The sequence below is a fragment of the Meriones unguiculatus genome, chromosome 2, assembly GCF_030254825.1.
Source record: "Meriones unguiculatus strain TT.TT164.6M chromosome 2, Bangor_MerUng_6.1, whole genome shotgun sequence".
Taxonomy (NCBI): Eukaryota; Metazoa; Chordata; class Mammalia; order Rodentia; family Muridae; genus Meriones; species Meriones unguiculatus.
The window spans coordinates 5,531,147-5,552,246 of NC_083350.1; the positions used below are offsets into that span (position 1 = coordinate 5,531,147).

The window sequence follows — 21,100 nt, forward strand, 5'->3', positions numbered from 1 at the left end:
TGCAGGACCAACCACATCAAAACCAGAACACGGAGCTGCTGTGTTGGCTCCGCAAAGAAAGGCACTCGCTGCCGAGCCTGTGTCCTTCTGAGCCCTAGACCTACAGGGTGGAAGGAGAGAACCAACCCCTTCAAGCTGTTCTCTCATTTCTACATGTGTGTTGTGGCATGTGCATGCCCCCCCCCATATCATACTACACACACACCACACACACACACCACGGAATACAGTGCTGGTTGGTGCTTCAGTACCTACTAGGGCTTGAGTCTCTAGCACCCATTGTAAAATGCTGGGTGAGGAGCCATGTCTATAATTCCAGGACTAGGGTCCAGGAGACAGGCAGATCCTGGGAGCTTGCTAGCCAGCAGCCTTGGCAAACGGGTGTTCAGTGAGAGACTCTTTCAAAAAATAAGATGGAGCACAATAGATCAAAAGAGTTAATGTTGGCCAGGCACCATGGTGCATGCCTGTAATCCTAGTACTCTGGGAAGCAGAGGCTGGTGGATTTCTGCAAGTTCGAGGGTAGCCTGGTCTACAGAGTGAATTCCAGGATAGCCAGGGCTACACAGAAAATCTCTGTCTCAGAAAAACAAAACAAAATAAGATTTGATGTTGACTTCTGATTTTCACATAAGCATGAATGGTTGAGTTACTCTACACACACACACACACACACACACACACACATACACACACACAGCCTAAAACATGACAAACCCATGATGACCCTGAAGTGTCTATGGGTATGACATTCAGGAAGAAGTCCAACCTTGTTTCCTCCTTTCATTCCTCACTTCCTCATTATCACAGGCATGGCTTAATGGACAGTGATACACGTGGCTAGACAAACCTCTGTGACCCGAGCCTCTGCCTGCGTCTCCTAGGTACTCTCCCTAAGAAGGGCTATTGTCCACAGGGTTACGGAAGCAAGGCTGGGGGAGCTCTGAGGAGGCGGTCCACTCTTCCTGGCTATAGGAGCTCACTGTTGGCGGGTCCGGATGCATCTTTGCCTCTTAGTTTGGCAAGGATGTTTTGGTTTTTTCTCCAGTCATTCCTTTCTTGTGTTTGGACTCCCAAAGAAGACTGAATCTGCTGTGTGGCTTCACACATCTAGACCTCAGATTTCATTTTATATAAATGGATACATTGATTCAGAAAGTTGAGCTTAAACACTGTGTTCTGCTACATAGTTCCATGTGGCCCAGAAACAGCCAGTCCAGATGTCCTAAGCACTCTGGCAGTAATAGCCAGTGCATATCTCGGGAAGCCTAGCCCTTGATTCCACTCATCAAGGGTGGTGGCACCTGTCTGTGAGGAAGGTCCCTCTCCCTTTACAGCTGCAGACCTGTAGAGAAATTTTAATCCAGCAACATGGCTGCTCCAGCAAGGGATTACATCCAAAGGCCTATGTCTCTGTGATCCAGATGGTGTACAGACACTCCCTTAGTACACACCTTTAATCCCAAACAATGGCCTTGGATTGAGGGGCAGACAAAGTGATGAATCATTAATGTGTGAGAGATAGCATATGCCCAACTCTCATGAGAATAGACAGAAAAGAGGCTACTTACAAGCCATGCGGGGAGAGAGGGGGGTTCAGTTTGGCACAGTTCAGTTGAGTGCAGTGGAGTTCATTTGAGTTTGTGGGGTTCCATCCCATTTGTGCAGCTCAGTTCATGGAGTTCAGAGGCAGTTTTTCCAAGCAGAGCAATTCAGTGAGAAGCCAGTTTGAACCAGTTAGCCTGGAGAGGTATTTTTGAGCCAGAACAGCTGAGTTGAACCAGCCAGCCAGATGTTAGAAAGTATAAGTTTATTCAGTAGTAAGACTCAGAGGCTGAAAACATTCTAGGCCTATATAAGACTGTAAAGGGGTGTTTGTGTTTGTGTTTGGTTTTTGTTTTGGTTTGTTTTGTTTTTCCCCTCCACTTTTCTTCCCTTTACCCATTTTCTCACCTCTTTCACTTCTGTTCAGTTCCATGAAATTGAGTTTTCTTACCCTTTCTTCTCTCTCCCCTTTCCTCTGCTCGCCTCCTTTTCCTTCCTTCCTTCTCATGTGTGATAACCAATTTGCATCAGAAAATGACTGTATAATGGCCACAATGTGCTTTGCTTTTTAAGTTTAGCTCTGAACATTATATAATCACAAGCAAATAAGAAATAGCCATTGCCTTTGAACACATCTCTTAACTTTTCTGAACCTCATTTTCCATATGAATGAGAATTTCCACCACACAGGGTTGTGGGAGAATTTATATAAAGAGATATTTTCAGCCAGAGTGGTAATACACACCTGGAATCCATGCTTGGGAGGCTGAATCAGGAGGCTGCAGACCGGAGTGGACCTGCAGGGAGAGACACTGTCTTAAGCAAATACAAAGAAACAACACTGCAAAGATCCTGTGGTGACCGCAGCCCTCCTTTCCTCTCCCTCCCTCGCTTCCTTCTGGCTCTTGGAGAATCAAAGAGAGGTCCCCCAGCACGAATCATCTCACTATTAATGCCTGTGCTCATCTTAGAAGTGACACTGCTCATGCTGGGTTGTACCGGTCCTCTGAGCTGCAGAGCTGACCACATACAGACTTTGGCTGCTGGTCCAACATTAAGCAACTGTCAATTTGGTTTGCATCTTTTTTTTTAAAGACGTATTTATTTATTATGTATATAATGTTTTGTCTGCATTTATGTCTGCAGGCCAGAAGAGGGTACCTTCACTGATCTCAGTGTAGATGGCTATAAGCTACCATGTGATTGCTGGGAATTGAACTCAGGACCTCTGGAAGAGCAGCCACTGTTCTTAACCTGAGCCACCTCTCCAGCCCCTATTTTTAATTGTTGAACATTTTTCATTTGTGTGTGTGTGTGTGTGTGTGTGTGTGTGTGTGTGTGTAGAGAGAGAGAGAGAGAAGAGCATGTACAGAGGGGGAGCATGTGCCAGGCATGTATATGAAGGTCAGGTGACAACTTGCAGGATGTTTCTCTCCTTCCACTAAGTGTGTCTCAGCGCTTAACCTCTGGTCATCAGGCTTGAAGGCAAATACCCTTACCTGCTAAGCATGTTGCTAGCCCTGATTTACATCTTCTGAAATATGATTTGCTGAGCATTTCTTTAGCTACATCTCTATTGGGGGATACTTAATCACATTGTGAACCCTGAGACTGTGAACTGTAAAAACCAGTTTCTAGTTGTGGTGTGGCTCAGCCCTAGCACACACCGTTAATCCAAGAGCTTTCTGTAAACAGGCTTAAATACAGTTAACCATAGGTCAAGAGTCAGAGCAAGCAACCGGTTGACAGGAAGTGAGCATGGAGATAAAAAAGAGAGTGAGAGAAAGTTCAGAGGACAGATAGACAGATGCACAGGAAGTAGACAGGAGGGACATTCAGTTTGAAGTGTTTCTAAGCTGACATGAAGAAGGAAAAGGGGCTTTTCCCCACGGGACATGAGCTGAGTAGGAAGCACTTTTTCCTTCTGGGATGTGAGCTGAGTGGGGAAGGTGCTTTCTCTGCCTCTCTGAGCTGGTAGGCTTTCACCCAGCATCTGACTCCTAAGTCTTCACTGGTAAAATCAAACGATTGGGCTTTTCTTTCTTTATAGCAACCCATCTCAGCAATCATGTGCTCATCAATGTTAGTAAAATATGTCTGACTGTGACAATTCAGAGCTTCAGCGCATCTTCCTAGGGTACACAAAACTGCAATTGGCACCAGGGAGCTAATTCTACTCCCCATCGCCCTCATCCAAATAGGTGACCAACAGTCACTTCTTCCCAAGGCACAGGGCTCTTCCCATTCTGTACTTGTCTCTGCTCCGTGGCAGCCCAGACCTACTCCCTAGGCTGATTATCATTATAGCACCACGTCCCTTCTCAGCACACAACTGTGAGAGTTCTCCAAATCCTTCTCTGTGCTCTCAAAGATACACAAAGTATTCAGATAGAAAGGATCAAAACTTCAAAGGAGGCTTTCCATGCCCAGCATGCTGTAGTGAAAACCACAAGATCCATCCGTTCTGCAGCAAGATCAAAGCCTTCGAGGAACAAAGAAAGCAGGTCCTTCAGAACAGTTGAGAAATAACATTCTGGAAAGAAGACTTACCCTGAGGCCTAACAATCTTTCAAGGGAAAGGGCTTTCCTCTATCATGCTCAAAATTATGGAACCAAAGAGCAATTTGTAATCGTAACCTTTATTCAAAAACACTTTTCAGGTGGACTGGGGAGCTCACCCAGCTGGGAAAGTACTTGCTACACAAGCATTGGGACTTGAGTTCAAATCAAAAAGACCCTATAAAAGGTGCTCGTGCCTAGAGCCCCAGTGCTTGGAGAACAGGAAGACCCCTCACTCTCTGGCCAGTCAGTGTAGCCAAAATGGTGAGCTCTAGATTCAGTGAGAAACCTTGCCTCAAAAATTAAGCTGGAGAATAACTGAGGGACACACTAGACATAGCCCTCTGGCCTCCACATACATGTGCACCTGTGTACACACATATCTTACACACACACACACACACACACACACACACACACAGAGAGAGAGAGAGAGAGAGAGAGAGAGAGAGAGAGAGGAGGGAAGGATGCCTCTGTTCTGCCCCTTCTCGTCCCATCTTGCCACCCAGCTTACTGAAGCACAGTCAAGCTTCGCAGTATGGATGTCTTTTGCCCTAGTAGTAAATCAAAGGAAATCCATCTGCTGGCCTTACCCTTGTTTCTCCTTGGCTGCTGTAAATAGAGCTGCTGGAAAGGTAAACAATCCATACATTGAGTATAGATGATTATTAAAGTATTAAGGTATCTGTATTTAATACAGCTTATAAATGAAACCTTGCTTGGGCATATTGTACAATCTCTTTGTTCTGTTATTAATGCAGGATCTTCCCGTGAACATCAAGTTCATCCTGGAAGGGATGGAAGAAGCTGGTTCTGTTGCCCTGGAGGAACTTGTCAAAAGAGAAAAGGACCGTTTCTTCTCCAGCGTGGACTACATTGTGATTTCAGACAACCTATGGATCAGCCAGAAGAAGCCCGCGCTCACTTACGGAACCCGTGGGAACTGCTACTTCATGGTGGAGGTACTGCTTGTGGAGGGTCGGTGGGCAGGATGGAGGAATTACTGGGGACCTTGAAGAGGATGTCAGCAAGCTTTATTTGGGGTCACAGTCTGGGCAGTCACAGAGCCGTGGGGCCTAGGGGTGTGGTTCACAAACTCCTGGAATCTTAGAGTGTGTACGCTTGAAGGTTGTTTTTAGAGTCCCAGAAGTTCCCTTTGGAACTGTGGGTATAGGATGTGAAGGCAGGAGTAACACACTTGACTACCTGGACAGATGCTGGGCTGCATTCATTCCCTGTCGTGTGCCTGCGGGTCTTAGTGGCCGGGAACCACAGTGCTATGGTTGAGAGGCATTAGAAGGCTGATGGTATCAGAAGCATCAATCTGTGACACTCAGCCTTGTGTAGATACCTTTATCCTGAGCTTTAGTTTCCTGTCTTAAAACTTAGTGCAGTCCTCTTACGCCAGCTCAAGATTATTCTTTCTTTTCAATTGTTTTCAGTAACACAGGCAACCTATGAAAGTATATACAACTTATAACAAAAGGTCCTTCCTGTGACAATGCAGCCAGTCCTGATGAGACCTGGTAGGCTAGGGTCAGATGGAAGGGGAGCCACACCTCCCCTATCGGTGGACTGGGGGCAGGACGAGGGAAGAGATGAGGGAGGAAAGGTGGGACTGGAAGGAGACAAGGGAGGGGGCTATAGCTGGGGTACAAAGTGAATAAATTGTAATTTTAAAAAAGTCCTACCAGGGTAGATCATTAGTTAGCCACTTTAGTTTCCTTAAATAACAGGATGAAAATTTACTAGTGACATGATGGAAATATCCAAACCTAGGCCTTATGAGACTTAAATGTTATGAACCAGCCAGGCACAGTAGCACACACCTTTGATCCTAACTCCCAGAAGACAGAGGAAGACTGATTGAGTTCAAGGCCAGCCTGGTCTAACTAGTGAGTTCCAAAACAGCTAGAGCTATACAGTAAGACCTTGTCTTGACAAACAAACAAATAAATGTTATGAACCAGATAGAAACATCTTTCATGTTTATATATTTTTGAAAGTGTAATATACATTCTTACCAAGGAAGCGTGGTGGTGGGTAAGCCTCTTCTCTTTGATCTGCTCTATAGGTAAAGTGTGGAAAGCAAGATTTCCACTCAGGCACCTTTGGTGGCGTACTCAACGAACCAATGGCTGACTTGGTTGCTCTTCTAGGTAATAACTCATCCCTGAGCATTGGTTGTTTGTTCTCCTGGGCTCTGAGAAGGTTTGTACTAAAAGAAAAACTGATGAAGCCCGCTTGGTATGTCATTTCTCTTCGTGAAGTGATGCGCTGCTTTTAGTTATCTTCTATTTATTTGTTACTTATTTTAATACTGTTTACTTTGTATGCATGCATATGTGTGTAGTACGCAAGTGTGTGCCTGTGTGTGTGCATGCATGTGGAGGCCAGAAGTCCACCCAGGGTGTCATTCCTCCTTTCTCAGGTTGAGACACTGGAACCCAAAGCTGACCAATTAGGCTAAGCTAACTGGGCTACAAGAGCCTCCTCTCTCCACCTCCCCAAATCTAAGATTATAACTGCATGCCACTGGGCCCAGATTTTTTTTTTCTTTGAGTCAGGGTCTTACCATTCAGCCTTGGCTAGTCTGAAACTTGCTGTGTAGACCAGGATGACCTCAAACTCATAGAGAATTGCCTGCCTGGTCCTCTAGAGTTTTTGAATTGTAGGTGTGTGTCATGACCCCTGGCACAGTGTCCGTATTTTATACATGGGTTTAAGCTAGCAAATGCAGGTCCTCATGCTCTATGGTGAGCACTTCACTGCCTGGTCCATCTCTCTAGCCCCACAAACCTTCTTTTATTGGATATTCTGATATAGCTGGCCATACACAAAGTCAAGAATGTAGAGAGGTGAGGGAGTTAGAGCAGCCATCCCTGGCTGCCTCCAGTGCTTCTAGAGCATGGGGTAACACAGGGGACTCTCTGACTGTAGATAAATGAGCAAGTGGCAACAGATCAGAACAGGGTTAAGTGATGTCAGGAGCAAGGCCCTATCCCATCAGCCTCTGTGCCGTAAGTGGAGCCTGATGATAGCCCGGCCTTCAGTACACAAGCACCGTGCGGTTCTCGGTAGGAGTGCCCAGCTGTGGCCAGAAAGCTGGACGGCACTGGACAAGTTACTTACATTGTTTAGTTTCTGATTTCCTCAGTTGCAAAGGGCAGCATTACATGTATCCCTAGTAAGTTTTAAGGGTTAATCTTGCTGTGATGAAACACCAGGAGCAAAAGCAACTTGGGGTGGGCGATTTGTTTGGTTTATGCTCCCACATCACTGTTCATCACCGAAGGAAGTCAGGACCAGAACTCAAACAGAACAGGAACCTGGAGGCAGGAGTTGATGCAGAAGCCAGGGAGGAGTGCTCAGCCGGCTTTCTTATGGCAGGGAGCACCAGCCCAGGGGTGGCCCCTTCTACCATGGACTGGGCCCTCCTACACCAATCACTAATTAAGAAGATGCCCCAGAGGCTTGCCTGTAGCCAGATCTTCAGAAGGCATTTTCTCAGCTGAGTATCCCTCCTCTCAAATGACAGGATGGTAGTTTGTGTCAAGTTAACATAAACTAGCCCACACACAGCGTTACTTTGAGGATACAGTAGATGTGCTTGGAACGTCAGAGATGACTAATGGTCTGCCCTGGCCAGAGAAAACAGCTCTTATCTCATGAAGGACTTTAGAGTTGATAGTGCCAAATATCTGAGTGCTACTTGGCATCACTTTGCAAGGTTGGTGTGGCACACAGGTGCCAATGTGCCTGCTGACTGCAGTTCACCGAACCTCTGCTCCTGACTTCCTGACAGTTGACTAGCCTGTGCAAACAGAGGTTTTCTCAGAGATGGAATTTTCCCAGGCTTGACCTACCTGGCAACTCTTGTCAGCATCAATGCTGCTAGGTAGAGTCCCTGGAAAGCTGAGAAACTTAAACTTGAGGGGCCTCTCTTGCAGTGGCCTCTTCCAAAGTCCTCCTGTGGGGGTGCTCACAAATGTGCAGTTGTTGTTGTTTTTATGTTCACAAGTTACACAGTACCTCAGTTTGACACATCGGGCACTATGCTTGTTATGTAAACTGTCCATTGTTTGGACAGATGAATTGTCCAGATCCTGCATGTTAAACCCCTCAGCCTTGGCAGTCCCAGGCAGTATAAGTAGCCTGCTTGCCCTGATCAAAGTCCTCATCAGTATCTTTAACACTTCCTCCATCATGACCCAAACTTAAAATTTAACAGTGAAATAATAAGCAACATTTAATTACCTACCTATGTATCATCTATCTTCTATCTATCCATCATATCATATCTATCAATCTATCCATATATCATGTCTATCTATCTACCATCTTTCTATCTATCTGCCTATCATTTATCTATCATATATCAACCATCTATGTCCATCTCTATACTTCTCTCTGTTATCCAACTAGCTACATAATCTATTATTGATGTATTAATTTTTCTTAAGTGTTATTATACACAGGCAGTATCTTGTGCTTGATAACTTCAGCAAGAACAAAATAAGCTTTTTTTTTTTAAGAATTCAGATAATTACAACCTCATATTTTGGAGCATGGATGGATGATTTTTTATTTTTATTTTTAGTTTAATTTTATGTTTTTGTTTTTTTGAGACAGTTTCTTTTTGTGGCCCTGACTGTCCTGGATTCATTCTGTAGTCCAGGCTGGCCTCAAACTCACAGAGATATGCCTGTCTCTGCCTCCTTGAGTGCTGGGCTTACAGGCATGCGCCACTGTGCTTGGCACCAAATTCTTTTTTTTTTTTTTTCCTCTCTTGATGATTAACTTTTTTACTAGACTGGTTTCTCCTTTCTTTTATTTTACCTCAGGATGAGATAAAATGCAAGCATGAGGCTGGCTTGTCTCAGCTCTGTCCTTCGCGAGGTAGCCACAGGGGATGGCTGACAGTTCTGTCCTTGGCGAGGTAGCCACGGGGGATGTCTGACTCAGGATGAACTTTGGAACCACAACCCCTTGGGAGAAGGAAATTGTTGCCACTGGGTCTGTCCTGGGGGTAGTCAAGAGAGTTTTGTCACAGCCTTGCCTGGCCTGGCTCTCAGAGTACAGCCCTGGCACACTTGTAACTTCTGCACCTCTTCCCTAGGTAGTCTGGTGGACTCATCAGGCCACATCCTGATTCCTGGAATCTATGACCAAATGGCTCCTATTACAGAGGAGGACAAAGCAATGTATGAGAATATTGATCTGGACCTAGAAGAATACCAGAAGAGCAGCCAAGTTGAGAAATTTCTGTTTGATACCAAGGTATAACCAGACTGTACACATGATCCGAAGGAGGAATGCTGCTCCCAAATCGTGTTCTTCAAGCATCTAATCAACACCACACGGTGTTGGTCTGCGTATCTTAGAACACGTGCAAGGTTAAGTCGCAGGCAGATTTGACATTCGTTTTCCTCAGGTCGGGATCAGCCCGTCCTGGGGAGCAGCTGGGACAGGCTTCAGCCGTCTAACCATGAATAATGACTCATTCAACAGTAGGTCTCTCTGAGGCATTTGTTAATTTAAATCCCATTCCACTGTCTGTCAAGGAGCTGAACTTTCTGAATGCTCAAAGATTAGAAGCTGCCATCTGAGACAACAGCTCCAAAACCTGTAATGGATCACTTTCTCAGGCGTTCCCAAGACCTTTCAGGGCTGATGGTCAAGCCAGAGCATTCCCTCCCCTGGGCTGTGAAGAAACTTAGAATCAGAGCAGAAATTCCTGAAGAATTTAAAGTTTCTCTTCCTATTCCTTCTCCTCCTCCTTTTCCTCTTCTTCCTCCTCCTCCACCTCCTCCTCTTCATCCTCCTCCACCTTCTTTAAGAATACTTTATCTGCTGCAGCCTGAAGAGCTGACTTCGTGGTTAAGACCATGTATTGTTCTTGCAGACGACCTGAGTTCAGTCCGCAGCACGAATTTGGGTGGCTCACAGCCACCTGTCCCTCCAGCTCTTGGGAATAGGACACCCTGTTCTCCCCCCTTTAGGCACTGTGCTACATCCATGTGCACACAACCCAGCTGCCCCACAGTCATACGTACACATAAACTAAATAAACTAATAAAACTAAACCTTTACGAAGATACTTTCCTGTGCAGGTGTTGGCATCCGCAGGCCAGCAAACCCATGCTGATTGCAAGCGGAGGGCTTCCTCTGGAAATGTAGTTCTTGCAACAGGCTAAGTTTGTGCAAATACACTAGAAAGGAGCTGGCTTAAATACTGAAGGCTTAGGTAAGGAATTCTGAGAAATGAAATTTGCTACATCCGTTATCAGTGGATAGCACTGGTTAGAAATTTATGATTGGATCCAGTTCCTTTTTAAACTATTATCCATCATTTATTATTATTATTATTATTATTATTATTATTATTATTAATGTTGTGTGTGTGTGTGTGTGTGTGTGTGCGTGTTTGTGAGAGACACATGTGGAGCCAGAGGACGACTTTCAGGAGTTGGTTCTCTATTTCCATCTCGCTGAGGCACTGTCCCAACTGCTCCCCAGGATGGGCTGATCTAGACCTGAGGAAAACAAATGCCAAATCTGCCTGCAACTTAACCTTCTACAACAAGGGCCTTCTTGTTGACTTTGCTCTTTGTATACTCCAGGTTGGCTGGCCCACGAGCTCCTCCCTGCCTCTATTCCAACAGGAGGAGTGCTGGGATTACAGATGTGTGCCCCACATCTGTCTTACTTGTGCTTGGGGACCAAAGTCAGGCTGTCAGACTCAGTGGCAGGTGCTTGTACACACAGAGTCATCTCATGGATCCTGGGTTCAATTTCTGAACCTGTTCCCCTGACAGGGAGAAGTTCCGGGTAGAGCAGCAGCATAGACAGCCATTTTGCCTCATGTGCTGAAGGGAAACTCGGCCTGTATTATTATTCCAGATATAGTCACCTTAATGCTAATTAACTTGTCATGAGCAGGTCTCAGGTACCTCGATGCTGGAGGTACAAGCAAGTTAATTCAGCTGAAGTTTATTTCACTGTGAACAGGGCCCATGGCTCATGTTTCCCCTCTCTGTTCTTGCATTTGTGTCTGTGAGGAAAAGCACAGAGTGCACACTCAAGAAAAAGTTTAGGGCTTTGTCATGCTGAGCAAGTGCTCTACTACTGAGCTATAGTCCCAATCCTTCCTTCCACCTGCCTGTTTATCTGTCCGTCCATCCATCCATCCATCCATCCATCCATCCATCCATCCATCATCTACCTACCTACCTACCTATCTACTTTGAGAGCAAATTCCACTATGTGTCCCTAGTTGACCTGAAACTCACTATGTAGACCAGGATGGCCTTGAACTCACAGAGATCTGCTTGCCTCTATGCTGGGATTAAAGGTACGTGCAACCATAACTGGCTTGTTTTTAATCTGAGGTAGGATCTTATCTAACTGAGGCTGGTCTCATACTCACTAAGGAGCCAAGGATGGCCTTGAACTCCTGATTTTGTTGCCCCCACCTCCCAAATGCTTGGGATAGAGGCACCTTCCACCAGATTGTGTAGTGCTGGGTATGGATCCCAGGGCTTTGTGTGTGCTAGGCAAGTACTCTCCACACCCAAGCCCCAGCCCAGCCCTCAGCTGGATGTTAGTCACGTGTTCTTTGCATGGTTTAGGAGGAACTCCTGGCACACCTGTGGAGGTACCCATCTCTCTCTATCCATGGCATCGAGGGTGCGTTTGATGAGCCTGGAGCTAAAACAGTCATCCCCAGCCGAGTTATAGGAAAGTTTTCAATCCGACTGGTCCCGCACATGAGTCTGTCTGTGGTGGAGACACAGGTAAGAAATGTACCGTTTCTCGGTCCCACACCCCATGGAAAACTGAGCAGTTCTGTGTTATTACTGAAGTTCCTTTTTCCCAATATAGAGAATGGAGCAAATGTCAGGAAACCAGTATCAGTCTCACTCAGCGCAAATCTCTTTCCTCAATTACACATGCAATTACAGAAGTCAGAGAAATTGCCATTTGCGGTTGCAATGATGGGAATATTTTTAAAAATTAGATGGCAGCTATAAAGGCAAGATTGGTTTTACACATAGATGGAGTGGGTAACTGACTACGCTTGGCTGGAGCCAGAAAATCTCAAGCCCAATCATTTGTTATCTCGTGATGTTTGAAATTGGTGTGTTAAAAGCAGCCATTGTTAGGGAAGTACTATCTGGAAGGCGTTATCCATCTGCGTTATCAGCCCATTATTAATTTACCTCAAATGGCTTTCACAGAAAGTGGACTCTTGAATAAGGGAGCTGAGGAGATAGCTCACTGCCTTCCCCAGTCTCTCAGTTCTGTTTTCCCGTTTCCTGGTATTGTGTTCTAATTGTACTCTAAACATCTCCTTCCCCTTCCAATCTGCCACTCCCCCTTTTTCTTTCCTTCTTCTGGAACACCGCTGCTTTGTCTTACACATTCTGTAAGGGCAGGACACGCCTTGTCTCATTCGAAGGAAGGCCCATCCCTGCACCTTGATGATAATAAATACGAGCTGATTGAATGAATGGAGCCTCCCAGGAGGTCTTCCTCAGCAGCCATTGGATAGGAGTAAAGCAGTTTGTTTAGCTTGGAATTGCTCCCATTTTTTCAGAATTTTCCATGATGTATAAAGTCCCCCAAATATTCACTAGAGTGCAACTAGATCAAAAACAAAAAAACCCACACAAACAGAAAACTCCAAGGACATTGCCACTGAGGGACTGCATTTAAATTAGGTTCCCTAACTTTGAGCATACCACTCTGGATCACGGGCTGTGTGGGCACAAGGGTTGAGGGGTAGTTAGCGCACACCTCCTCTCTGGACAAGCCCCGCTCACTGTCGCAGTGGGTGACTAAGGGCTCACACCCACACGCACCCACTCATGAGGTTGGCTCTCCACTGGTTTCTGGTGGAAGACCCAGCATTTTCTCACTGTTGACAGTGTCGCCTTCTAGGTGAAACAACACCTGGAAGCCATGTTCTCTGAAAGAAACAGTTCCAACAAGATGACCATCTCCATGGTGCTAGGACTCCGCCCATGGACGGCAAACATCAATGACACTCAGTACCTCGCAGCACGAAGTGCCGTCAGAACAGGTGAGACTTGAGGACACTCTGCTTCACATTTGCAATGGGGCCAAGACACTTGTCAAACTCAAGTAGCAACTGTCCTCTTTATCCAAATTGCATTAGTTGCAGTTTTCTAGAGGGAAGGAACCAATGGCATAAGTATGTATTAAAAGGGAGTTCATTTGTCTGCCTTTCATGATAGTCTGGGCATTCCAACAATGCCTGCCTCACAGTGGAGAGGCCAAGGGCCCAGGAGCTGCTTAGTCTGTGCGGCTGGTGCTGACCTGGGGCAGAACACCTGGCACATTCCTGGAGAGCTGTGCCTTCAGTCCACCTGGTAAGCCCAAAGGAGCTGCGTTCTGAGAGCAGTGAAAGAGAGCAGAAGCAATGTTGATGAACTTGCCAGGAGGAGGGAAGGCAAGCAAGCAAAACCAAAGCTTCCTCCTTATGCCTCCTTCACCAGAGTAGCCACCAGCGGGTGCCACCCGCATTTAGGGTGGGTCATCTCACCTCAGATAACCCGATCAGAGCATCCTTCAAATAAGTGCCCCATGGCTTCCCTTTTAGTTGATTCCAGACCCAGTTGAGCTGACAACTAAGACTAACCATCATTCAGGGCACAGTATTATGTAGACAGGCTGCTTCTTACTTGTGCTTCCTGTGGGCCTCACAAGTGCCATCACTAGATTACAGAGAAAATTGTTATGCAGTCCGAGACTCCTGGGAAAGACCACAAATTTATTTGTATTAGCTGTAAGCAGAATGAACAATCTCTTAGCCTAATTTGAGATTGCCATGTAGGAGGGCCCCTGTTTTTAAAAAACAGAAATATCACTTGTCTGATTTTTATCAATGAAGACTCAGAAGCCAGATACTAGGGTGACAGCCTGCTGACTCAGAAAGGCAGAGAAAACACCCAGCTGTTCTTCCTCCTCAGCCAACATCTCAGGAGGAAAAAGCCCCTTCTCCCTCTCCACATGGAAGAGGAAGAACTCAATGTTCTTCCTTCCTGTGTTTCCTTATGTCATCTGGTTGCTTTCTCTACCTCTTGACTAATGGCTGGCTTTATTTAGCTTTTGTTTATAGAAAGTTCTTAAATTAAAAATGGTTTCTAGGGCTGAGCCACACCACAACAAGAAACAGGTTTTTCCAGTTCACGATCTCAGGGTTCACAATGGGATAAAATATCATGCAACAGAGGGTTCTCTTTCTGCATATGTGCAACAACTAGAGGCCAGAAGACCCCCTAGGATCAAAGTCATAGATGGTTGTGAGTCCTTGTGTGGACTGTGAACCAAGATCTTCTGGAAGAGCAGCAAGTCCTCCTACCCCACCGTGTCATCTCTCAAGCTTGGCCCAGACCTTCTTGAAGCACAAACTCTCTTCTGGGGTTGAGGTACTCAGACTTCAAAAAAATACAGAATAAATCCAAGATTTAGAGCCATCTCCTCTTTACCATCATTCCTAATGGTCCTATTATTAACAGATATTTTGCTAATGATATGTCAAGGAGAAGAGTCAGGACAGCAATTGAAGGCCGCTGAGAAATGATGTGTCTGTAACAGCAAAGGTAAATACCGTGAAGAGTTATGAAATACTTCAGCTGGAATGCACAGGACACTTCTTGGTCTATGCTGAGTGACTACCACGCAGGACACAGGATTGTGAGCACAGGATACATCTTACCTGGAACTCCCTGTTGCCCTCACAACATCCTTCTCCAGGCTCCAGAGGAAATGAAAGTTTACAGAGCCATTTGCCGAGAGGCCCATCGCTTCTGTACACGTTCTCACTTGCCTTTGTGAGTCTCAAGGAGGTGACTTGGGGCTGGAGACAGTTTGAGCACTCAGGTTCAGTTCCCTGCATGGTGGTTTGCAACCATCAGTACCTCCAGGTGCAGAGGCTTCAACACCTTGCTGACCCTCGTTGTCAGCAGGCCTGAACATGGAGCACACACAGAGGAGCAGGCACAGAACCCAGACACCTAAGTCTAATTTTAAAAAGGGAAGGTGGCAGCCGGCTGAGCTGAAGCACACCTTTGGTCCCAGCAATCAGAGGCAGGCTGATGGCTGTGAGTCCAAGGCCAACCTGGTCTACAAAGTGAGTCCAGGATAGCCAGGGCTACACAGAGAAACCCTGTCTCAAAAAAAAAAAAAAAAAAAAGGAGGAGGCGGCATGCTGTATTTCATTTCTTTATTTTCCATTTCTACCCCACCACTGGCAACTTCTTCTCAGAGCTGTCTCTATTTAGTATCAAGGGCAGCAGCTGAAAGTACTTCATGAGGTACCTTGAAAATTAGAAAAAAAAAAAGATAATGCATTAGGATGATAGGTGAGGAAAGCTATCTTTATACGTGTTAGCATACAACCACCACACAATTCCACTTCTACACTACCTAATTCATGGATGTGATGACTGTCTTAAGCTGTCAACGTGACGCAATGGAGAGAGAATCACCTGGAAAAAAAAGTCTCCACACAGAATTGCCTGGATTGGGTTGGCCTGTGGAAATAGTGGGCGGGGTGTTAATTCCTCGATATGCAGAAGGCTCAAGCCGCTGTGGGTGGCACTGCTCCCTGTGCAGGGGGTCTTGAGCAAGCAGGTGAGCATGTGTGCATTCACTTCCTTCTCCTCTTGACTCTGGCTGTGACAGAACTAGCTGGTTGAAGTTCCCCACAGTGACAAACTGAAATGTGGAACTGTAAAGTGACATCATCCTGTCTCCCCTAGACTGTCTTTGTCTGGAACATTATCACAACAGAAGCAAAACTAGAATAACGGGATGTACACATATCATGTTGAATCTTGTCAAAATATGTACAACATCTTCCACTTATGGGAACATATGATACTGTGCCACACTGAGGGCCATCTTGTAAAACAGCTGATTGGTACCCTGGAAGAGGGACGAGGGCGTGAAAGACAAGAAAATCCTGAGAAAACTTTCACAGAGTCGAAAAGATTAAGAAGAGGCAACAAGACAAGGTTGGGTGGGGTTCTCAGTCAGATCCAAGAATATAAACAAGGAAAGCTGAGCGCAATATTATTAGTCTGGAGTGCAGTTATCTGTTAGGGAACTTTGTCTTCTTTGCCCGACACAGTAGTTTCTCTCTTGAAGTCTGAACAACTCTAATTACCAGCAGAAGACCCTCACAGTATTAGAGAGACTAACGTTTCTTTGTTAAAGGAGGAATTGCAGCAGAAGGCAGGCCACACGAAAACCTTCACAGAGGATGTAAGACGCCACATTCCTCCGTGAGGAGACGTGATGTCACCAGTTCCTGGTGTAAGGAGACACTTTTCTTTGGTGGTGTTGCTACCTGCAAGCTGCCCATATTCTTGCATTTGATACCAGCTGGACTCATTAGGACACAAAACTAGACTTGGGTGGAATTGTTTTTCTTAGGTTGTTGATGCCTTGGCTAGAATGAGTAAATGTTTGTTCACCTCTTCCCAGGAAAATTCTTTCTACATTAGTGGATAAAAGGTACCCCTGGCTCCTTCCTTTAATGCCAGCACTCAGAACACAGGTGGATCTCTGTGAGTTCAAGGCCAGCCTGGTCTACAGGGCTAGTTCCAAGACGGCCAGGGCTACACAGAGAAGCCATTTCCAAAAAGAAAAAAGAAAAAAAATCAAAGAAACAAAGAAAAGCATAGCATGGTCTTTGACTTTCTGGTCCTCGGTGCTGCGCCATAGCTATGTTAGATGCTTAGGGGAGGAGAGCAGAGTCGGCGCTGTAGAGAAGTGCGTGTGTGCCACGTTTGTGATTTCTCTACATTCCAAGCTTTTCTCCTCGGTTCACAACTAAAATCTTAATCCAAGAATGGTCACCTGCAGTTTTAAGTCCAGTACTTGGGAGGCAGGGGACTTTTCATGTGACAGGAGTCTGGGCTTTGTAGTGAATTCTTCACCAGCTACATGACAAGACCCCAGAGAGATAGAGACAAGCACTGCACTGCACGCACAGCCCTGTCAGGATGATTTACGCTAATGCCTTCTTGTCCTGTGCTTTAGTGTTTGGAGTCGACCCTGATCTGATCCAGGACGGGTCAACCATTCCACTTGCTAAAATATTTCAGGACATCACACAAAAGAGTGTGATGATGCTCCCGCTGGGCTCTGTGGATGACGGAGAGCACGCTTAGAACGAGAAGATCAACAGGTGAGATGACCCATGACGGCAGAGAGCTCCACTGGAGCTTGCCTGCCCCCTGCCTGTGTGAGGCTGGCCAGCCACACACCTGGTGGCTTAGAGACCTGAGGCGTCTCTTCCCAGTTCCGTAGGCTGGGAATACCAGGTTAAGCTCATCCCAGGCCGCTGGCAACTCGGCCAGGAGGAGGAGAGAGGAGTTATGAAGAGGAAGGGATGGTCCTGCTGGAGGCAAGCAAGGGGCTCGGGTGCCTCTTCCCTTATAAATTCACCAGCCCCAGGGGATTATGGGGCATCCCCCGACATCACTTAAATTTAATCATCTCATTGGAAGGCTCTCCCTCCAATGTTGTCACACAGCTGGTTAGGGTTTCAACATACAGATTTGGAGGCTGTGACATTTGGTGCATAACAAAGGATATTTAGGAAAGCTTGATATGAACAGATCAACAGATTATATAAATCTCCAAACTAATGAGAAACAAGAATGTTTGAGTCTCTGTCATGTCAAAGGTAAGAAACTGAAGAAAGCCAGGTGGGGCATGGCTCTCCAGGGATCCTCCCACTAAGGAGGGGCCAGAACAAAAAAGAGAAATGGGGCCTTTTCCGGTTTAACTCCAAGATTAATTATCTGGGATTAAAGGTGTGTGTCATCACACCCAGCTCCAATTTGTCAGTTAAAAAAAAAGAAAACATTGTATTTATTTATTTATTTGTTTGTTTATATGAGTGCTCTATTTGCATGTATGCCTGCAAGGGGACACCAGATCCCATTAAAGATGGTTGTGAGCCACCATGTGGTTGCTGGGACTTCTGAAGAAGCAGCCAGTGCTCTTTTGTTTTTCTTTCGCTTTTTCTTTTTCTTTCCATTTATTTATTATGATTTTTTTTGGTTTTTTTTTTTTTTGGTTTTTTTTTTTGAGACAGGGTTTCTCTATAGCCTTGGCTGTTCTGGACTCACTTTGTAGACTAGGCTGGCCTCAAACTCACAGAGATCCGCCTGCCTCTGCCTCCTGTACTGGAATTACAGTGGTCTTAACTGCTGAGCCATCTCTCCAGACCCAGGATTTGTCATTTGAAAGCACATCTGGAGATCTTCCTAATAATAAAGTCATTTTTCTTTTGGGTTTACCAAATGGCTTGGTCCTAGGATCTCAGAAGCATGCTGAGTACTTTAGTTGGATTTATGACACTTACAATTTCTCTGTGGACATGGTTGGGTGCTTTCCCTTCTTCATGTGGATGCAAATGTGTTTCCTTGTTTTCATTTTTGTTAGGTGCAACTACATCCAGGGGTCCAAATTACTTGCCGCTTTTTTTCTGGAGCTGTCAAAGCGGCGCTCATGACAGCAAGTACCTTCCAGTGTGCTCCGGCACAACTCCCCCATCAGGCCCTGGGCAAAGCTGGAAACAGAAAACGTGGATCCAGTGACGTATTTGTTCCTTCCCATTTCACATGTCTTGGGACATTTGGACCAGAAATAAAACATTTGAAAGGTAGCGATGTTGGAAATGGTTTACTATTCCCTCTGTCCCTCACCTTTTTACAGTCACAGCCACCTGGACCTTCACTCCCCCAAATCCAGTGCCACAGGCTGAGACTGGGTTGGTAACAGCCCTCTAACACAAGCCGGACGTCTCTCAGCCTGTCAGATTCTCACTTTCAATCCCAGTGGCTCAGACCTCCAGTTTGCCTTTCAGACCCTGAAGAGCTGCGGTGCCCAATCATTGCAACTGAGGTCTCTGGACCTGAATCACCTTTGCCTCTGTTCGTTTAATAAGGCGAGTGCTGGCTTCCACCACGGGCTGCAGTTTCTCCGTGGACTCATTTTCAGAAGAGTTACCAGGGCATGTCTCTGTATTAACTTGTCTTCCCTTCATTTATTCTCTCCAGTCTCTCCAACAGTCCGAAGCGAAGTGATCACTATTCATACCTTCCTGCCGTCTGGAATCCTTGTGCAAAAAAGATGAGTTTTTCCTTACTTCCAAACTTCTTCAGATTTGCCGAGACTGATGCTGCCTGCTCAGCTCCTAGATTACCACTCTTCCTTCCTTGCCAGGAAAGCCCGCCCCTCCTCTTCCTTCCCCGCCAGGAAAGCCCCGACCTGCACACACGAATATCCACCATTCTAGCAGCGGAATTCACTGTGATAGGATCTCACACTATTGAAATTTTGCTCAGTGACTGAACCCACATTGCCAGAAGCTTTTGGTAGCACCAGTGTTAGAAAGTGAGCTAATGAACCCTGACATCAGCAAGACAGTCTCAAGGTAAGGCCTCAGCTAAATCTGCATCCCTTAAACATTTTAGCTAACCAGCTTGTTTGGCTTGATTGGGCTCGACGGTGCAAATACTACAAAAAGTTAATTTTTTTTAAAGTCAAGTGTATATAAATAAGCCATTCTTTATAAGTTCATTATTTAAATGACATTAATAGGGAAGAATTTGAAGGCTTATTTTAAATGTTTCTCTTATTGGTTCCAAATAAAAACAACCCATAACATGTTTTCCCTCATCTTTCTGCCATCTGCTAGCTATTGAAATGTCACTTTTCAAATTTCTGTATGACCTTAAAGATGGTGGCTGAGGCTATGACTCTGTGGGCAACACGCTTGCTTGCACAAGCATGAGGACCTGGGTTTTGATTTGCAACACCCACACTATAGCTAGGTGCATTGGCAAGCATTTGTAACCCCAGCGCTGGGGACAGGCAGTGGTCAGAGTCCAAGGGCTCACTGCCGGGCTGGTCTAGCCCATCAGTGAGACCAAAGAACAATGTATTCTCTTAGTCTCCTCTCTGCAGCTTCCATGAGACCAGCACTGTCTCAGCTGATTACTCAACAAACAGGAGAGGAGAGATATTGGCGGGAGGTGGATCGAAAATTGGACCTAGAAAATACCAGTCTTGCCATGCCCGAGTCCTGAGTTCATGTTTCTCTGCCAGCCATGGTCAGAGTGAGCCTCTTCCAGTTTTCCACCCCACCCTAAGCCACGTGGCTTCCATAGCCTGGCTGCAGCAGGGCTCAGGAAAAAGAGTGTTATTAACATTCATTACACATAAGAGGGGTAAGAAACCTTCCCAGCTCCTGGACAGGCCAACTAACCAGTCATAAGAAGGCAAAAAATTGGACTAAAATACTTGTTTTCAAAAATGTCATTAAGTGATCATTCGATATATCCTATCCTGGGGCATCTTGTAACATTCTGTCTTAGAGGTTTTGCTTCTGTGAAGAGGCAGCATGACCAAGGCAACTTTTACAAAAGAAAGCATTTAACTGAGGTTGGCTCAAGTTCTAGAGCATTACTGCATTAACATCAGGGTGGCGAACCTGGTGGCATTCATGGCAGGCGTGGTGTTGAAGAAGAAGCTGAGATCCTCATCTGGAGAGAGAGAGAGAAACAGAGAGAGACAGGCCTGGCATGGGCTTTTGAAACCTCAAAGCTCACCTTCAGGGTGAGGCCTCCAACAAGGCCACGCCTCCTAATCCTTCCCAAACTGTTCTTCAACTGGGGACCAAGCATGCAAGTATGTGAGCCTCTGGGGGCACTCTCATTCACACAGCACAGTGTCAGTCAGGTAATCCTTACTGCATTATAAGAGGACAACCCATCCAGCTTAGCTAGGAGATGTAGTATACTAATGTGTCACTATTGTGAAGCTTAGGGGTTCCTGAGTACAGCTGAGCAGTATCGATGCACTGGAGGAAATGAAGGACTTGGAATATTTGTGTTTCATACTGCTTTCATAAAAAATCGAATGTAATAGTCTGGAAACCTGTTGAGTG

The 21,100-nt window shown here is 45.7% G+C and overlaps 1 protein-coding gene across 2 annotated transcripts in view; it reads left to right on the top strand.

The window, feature by feature from the left end:
• The window catches only part of Cndp1 (carnosine dipeptidase 1), a 31,623-nt gene extending 12,683 nt beyond the window's left edge, over positions 1–18,940 (top strand). Inside the window, exons 6-12 of one of the 2 annotated variants that reach the window (XM_021648773.2) lie at positions 4,866–5,066; positions 6,179–6,263; positions 9,224–9,384; positions 11,736–11,900; positions 13,048–13,189; positions 17,179–17,326; positions 18,592–18,728. In XM_021648773.2, the coding sequence (XP_021504448.2) occupies positions 4,866–5,066; positions 6,179–6,263; positions 9,224–9,384; positions 11,736–11,900; positions 13,048–13,189; positions 17,179–17,309 (885 nt within the window). In that variant the 3' untranslated portion in view covers positions 17,310–17,326; positions 18,592–18,728. Of the gene's footprint in view, positions 1–4,865; positions 5,067–6,178; positions 6,264–9,223; positions 9,385–11,735; positions 11,901–13,047; positions 13,190–17,178; positions 17,327–18,591 lie in introns of both variants that reach the window. The other variant, XM_060376891.1, reaches the window with a different exon arrangement.
• Positions 18,941–21,100: the final 2,160 nt, after the last annotated feature.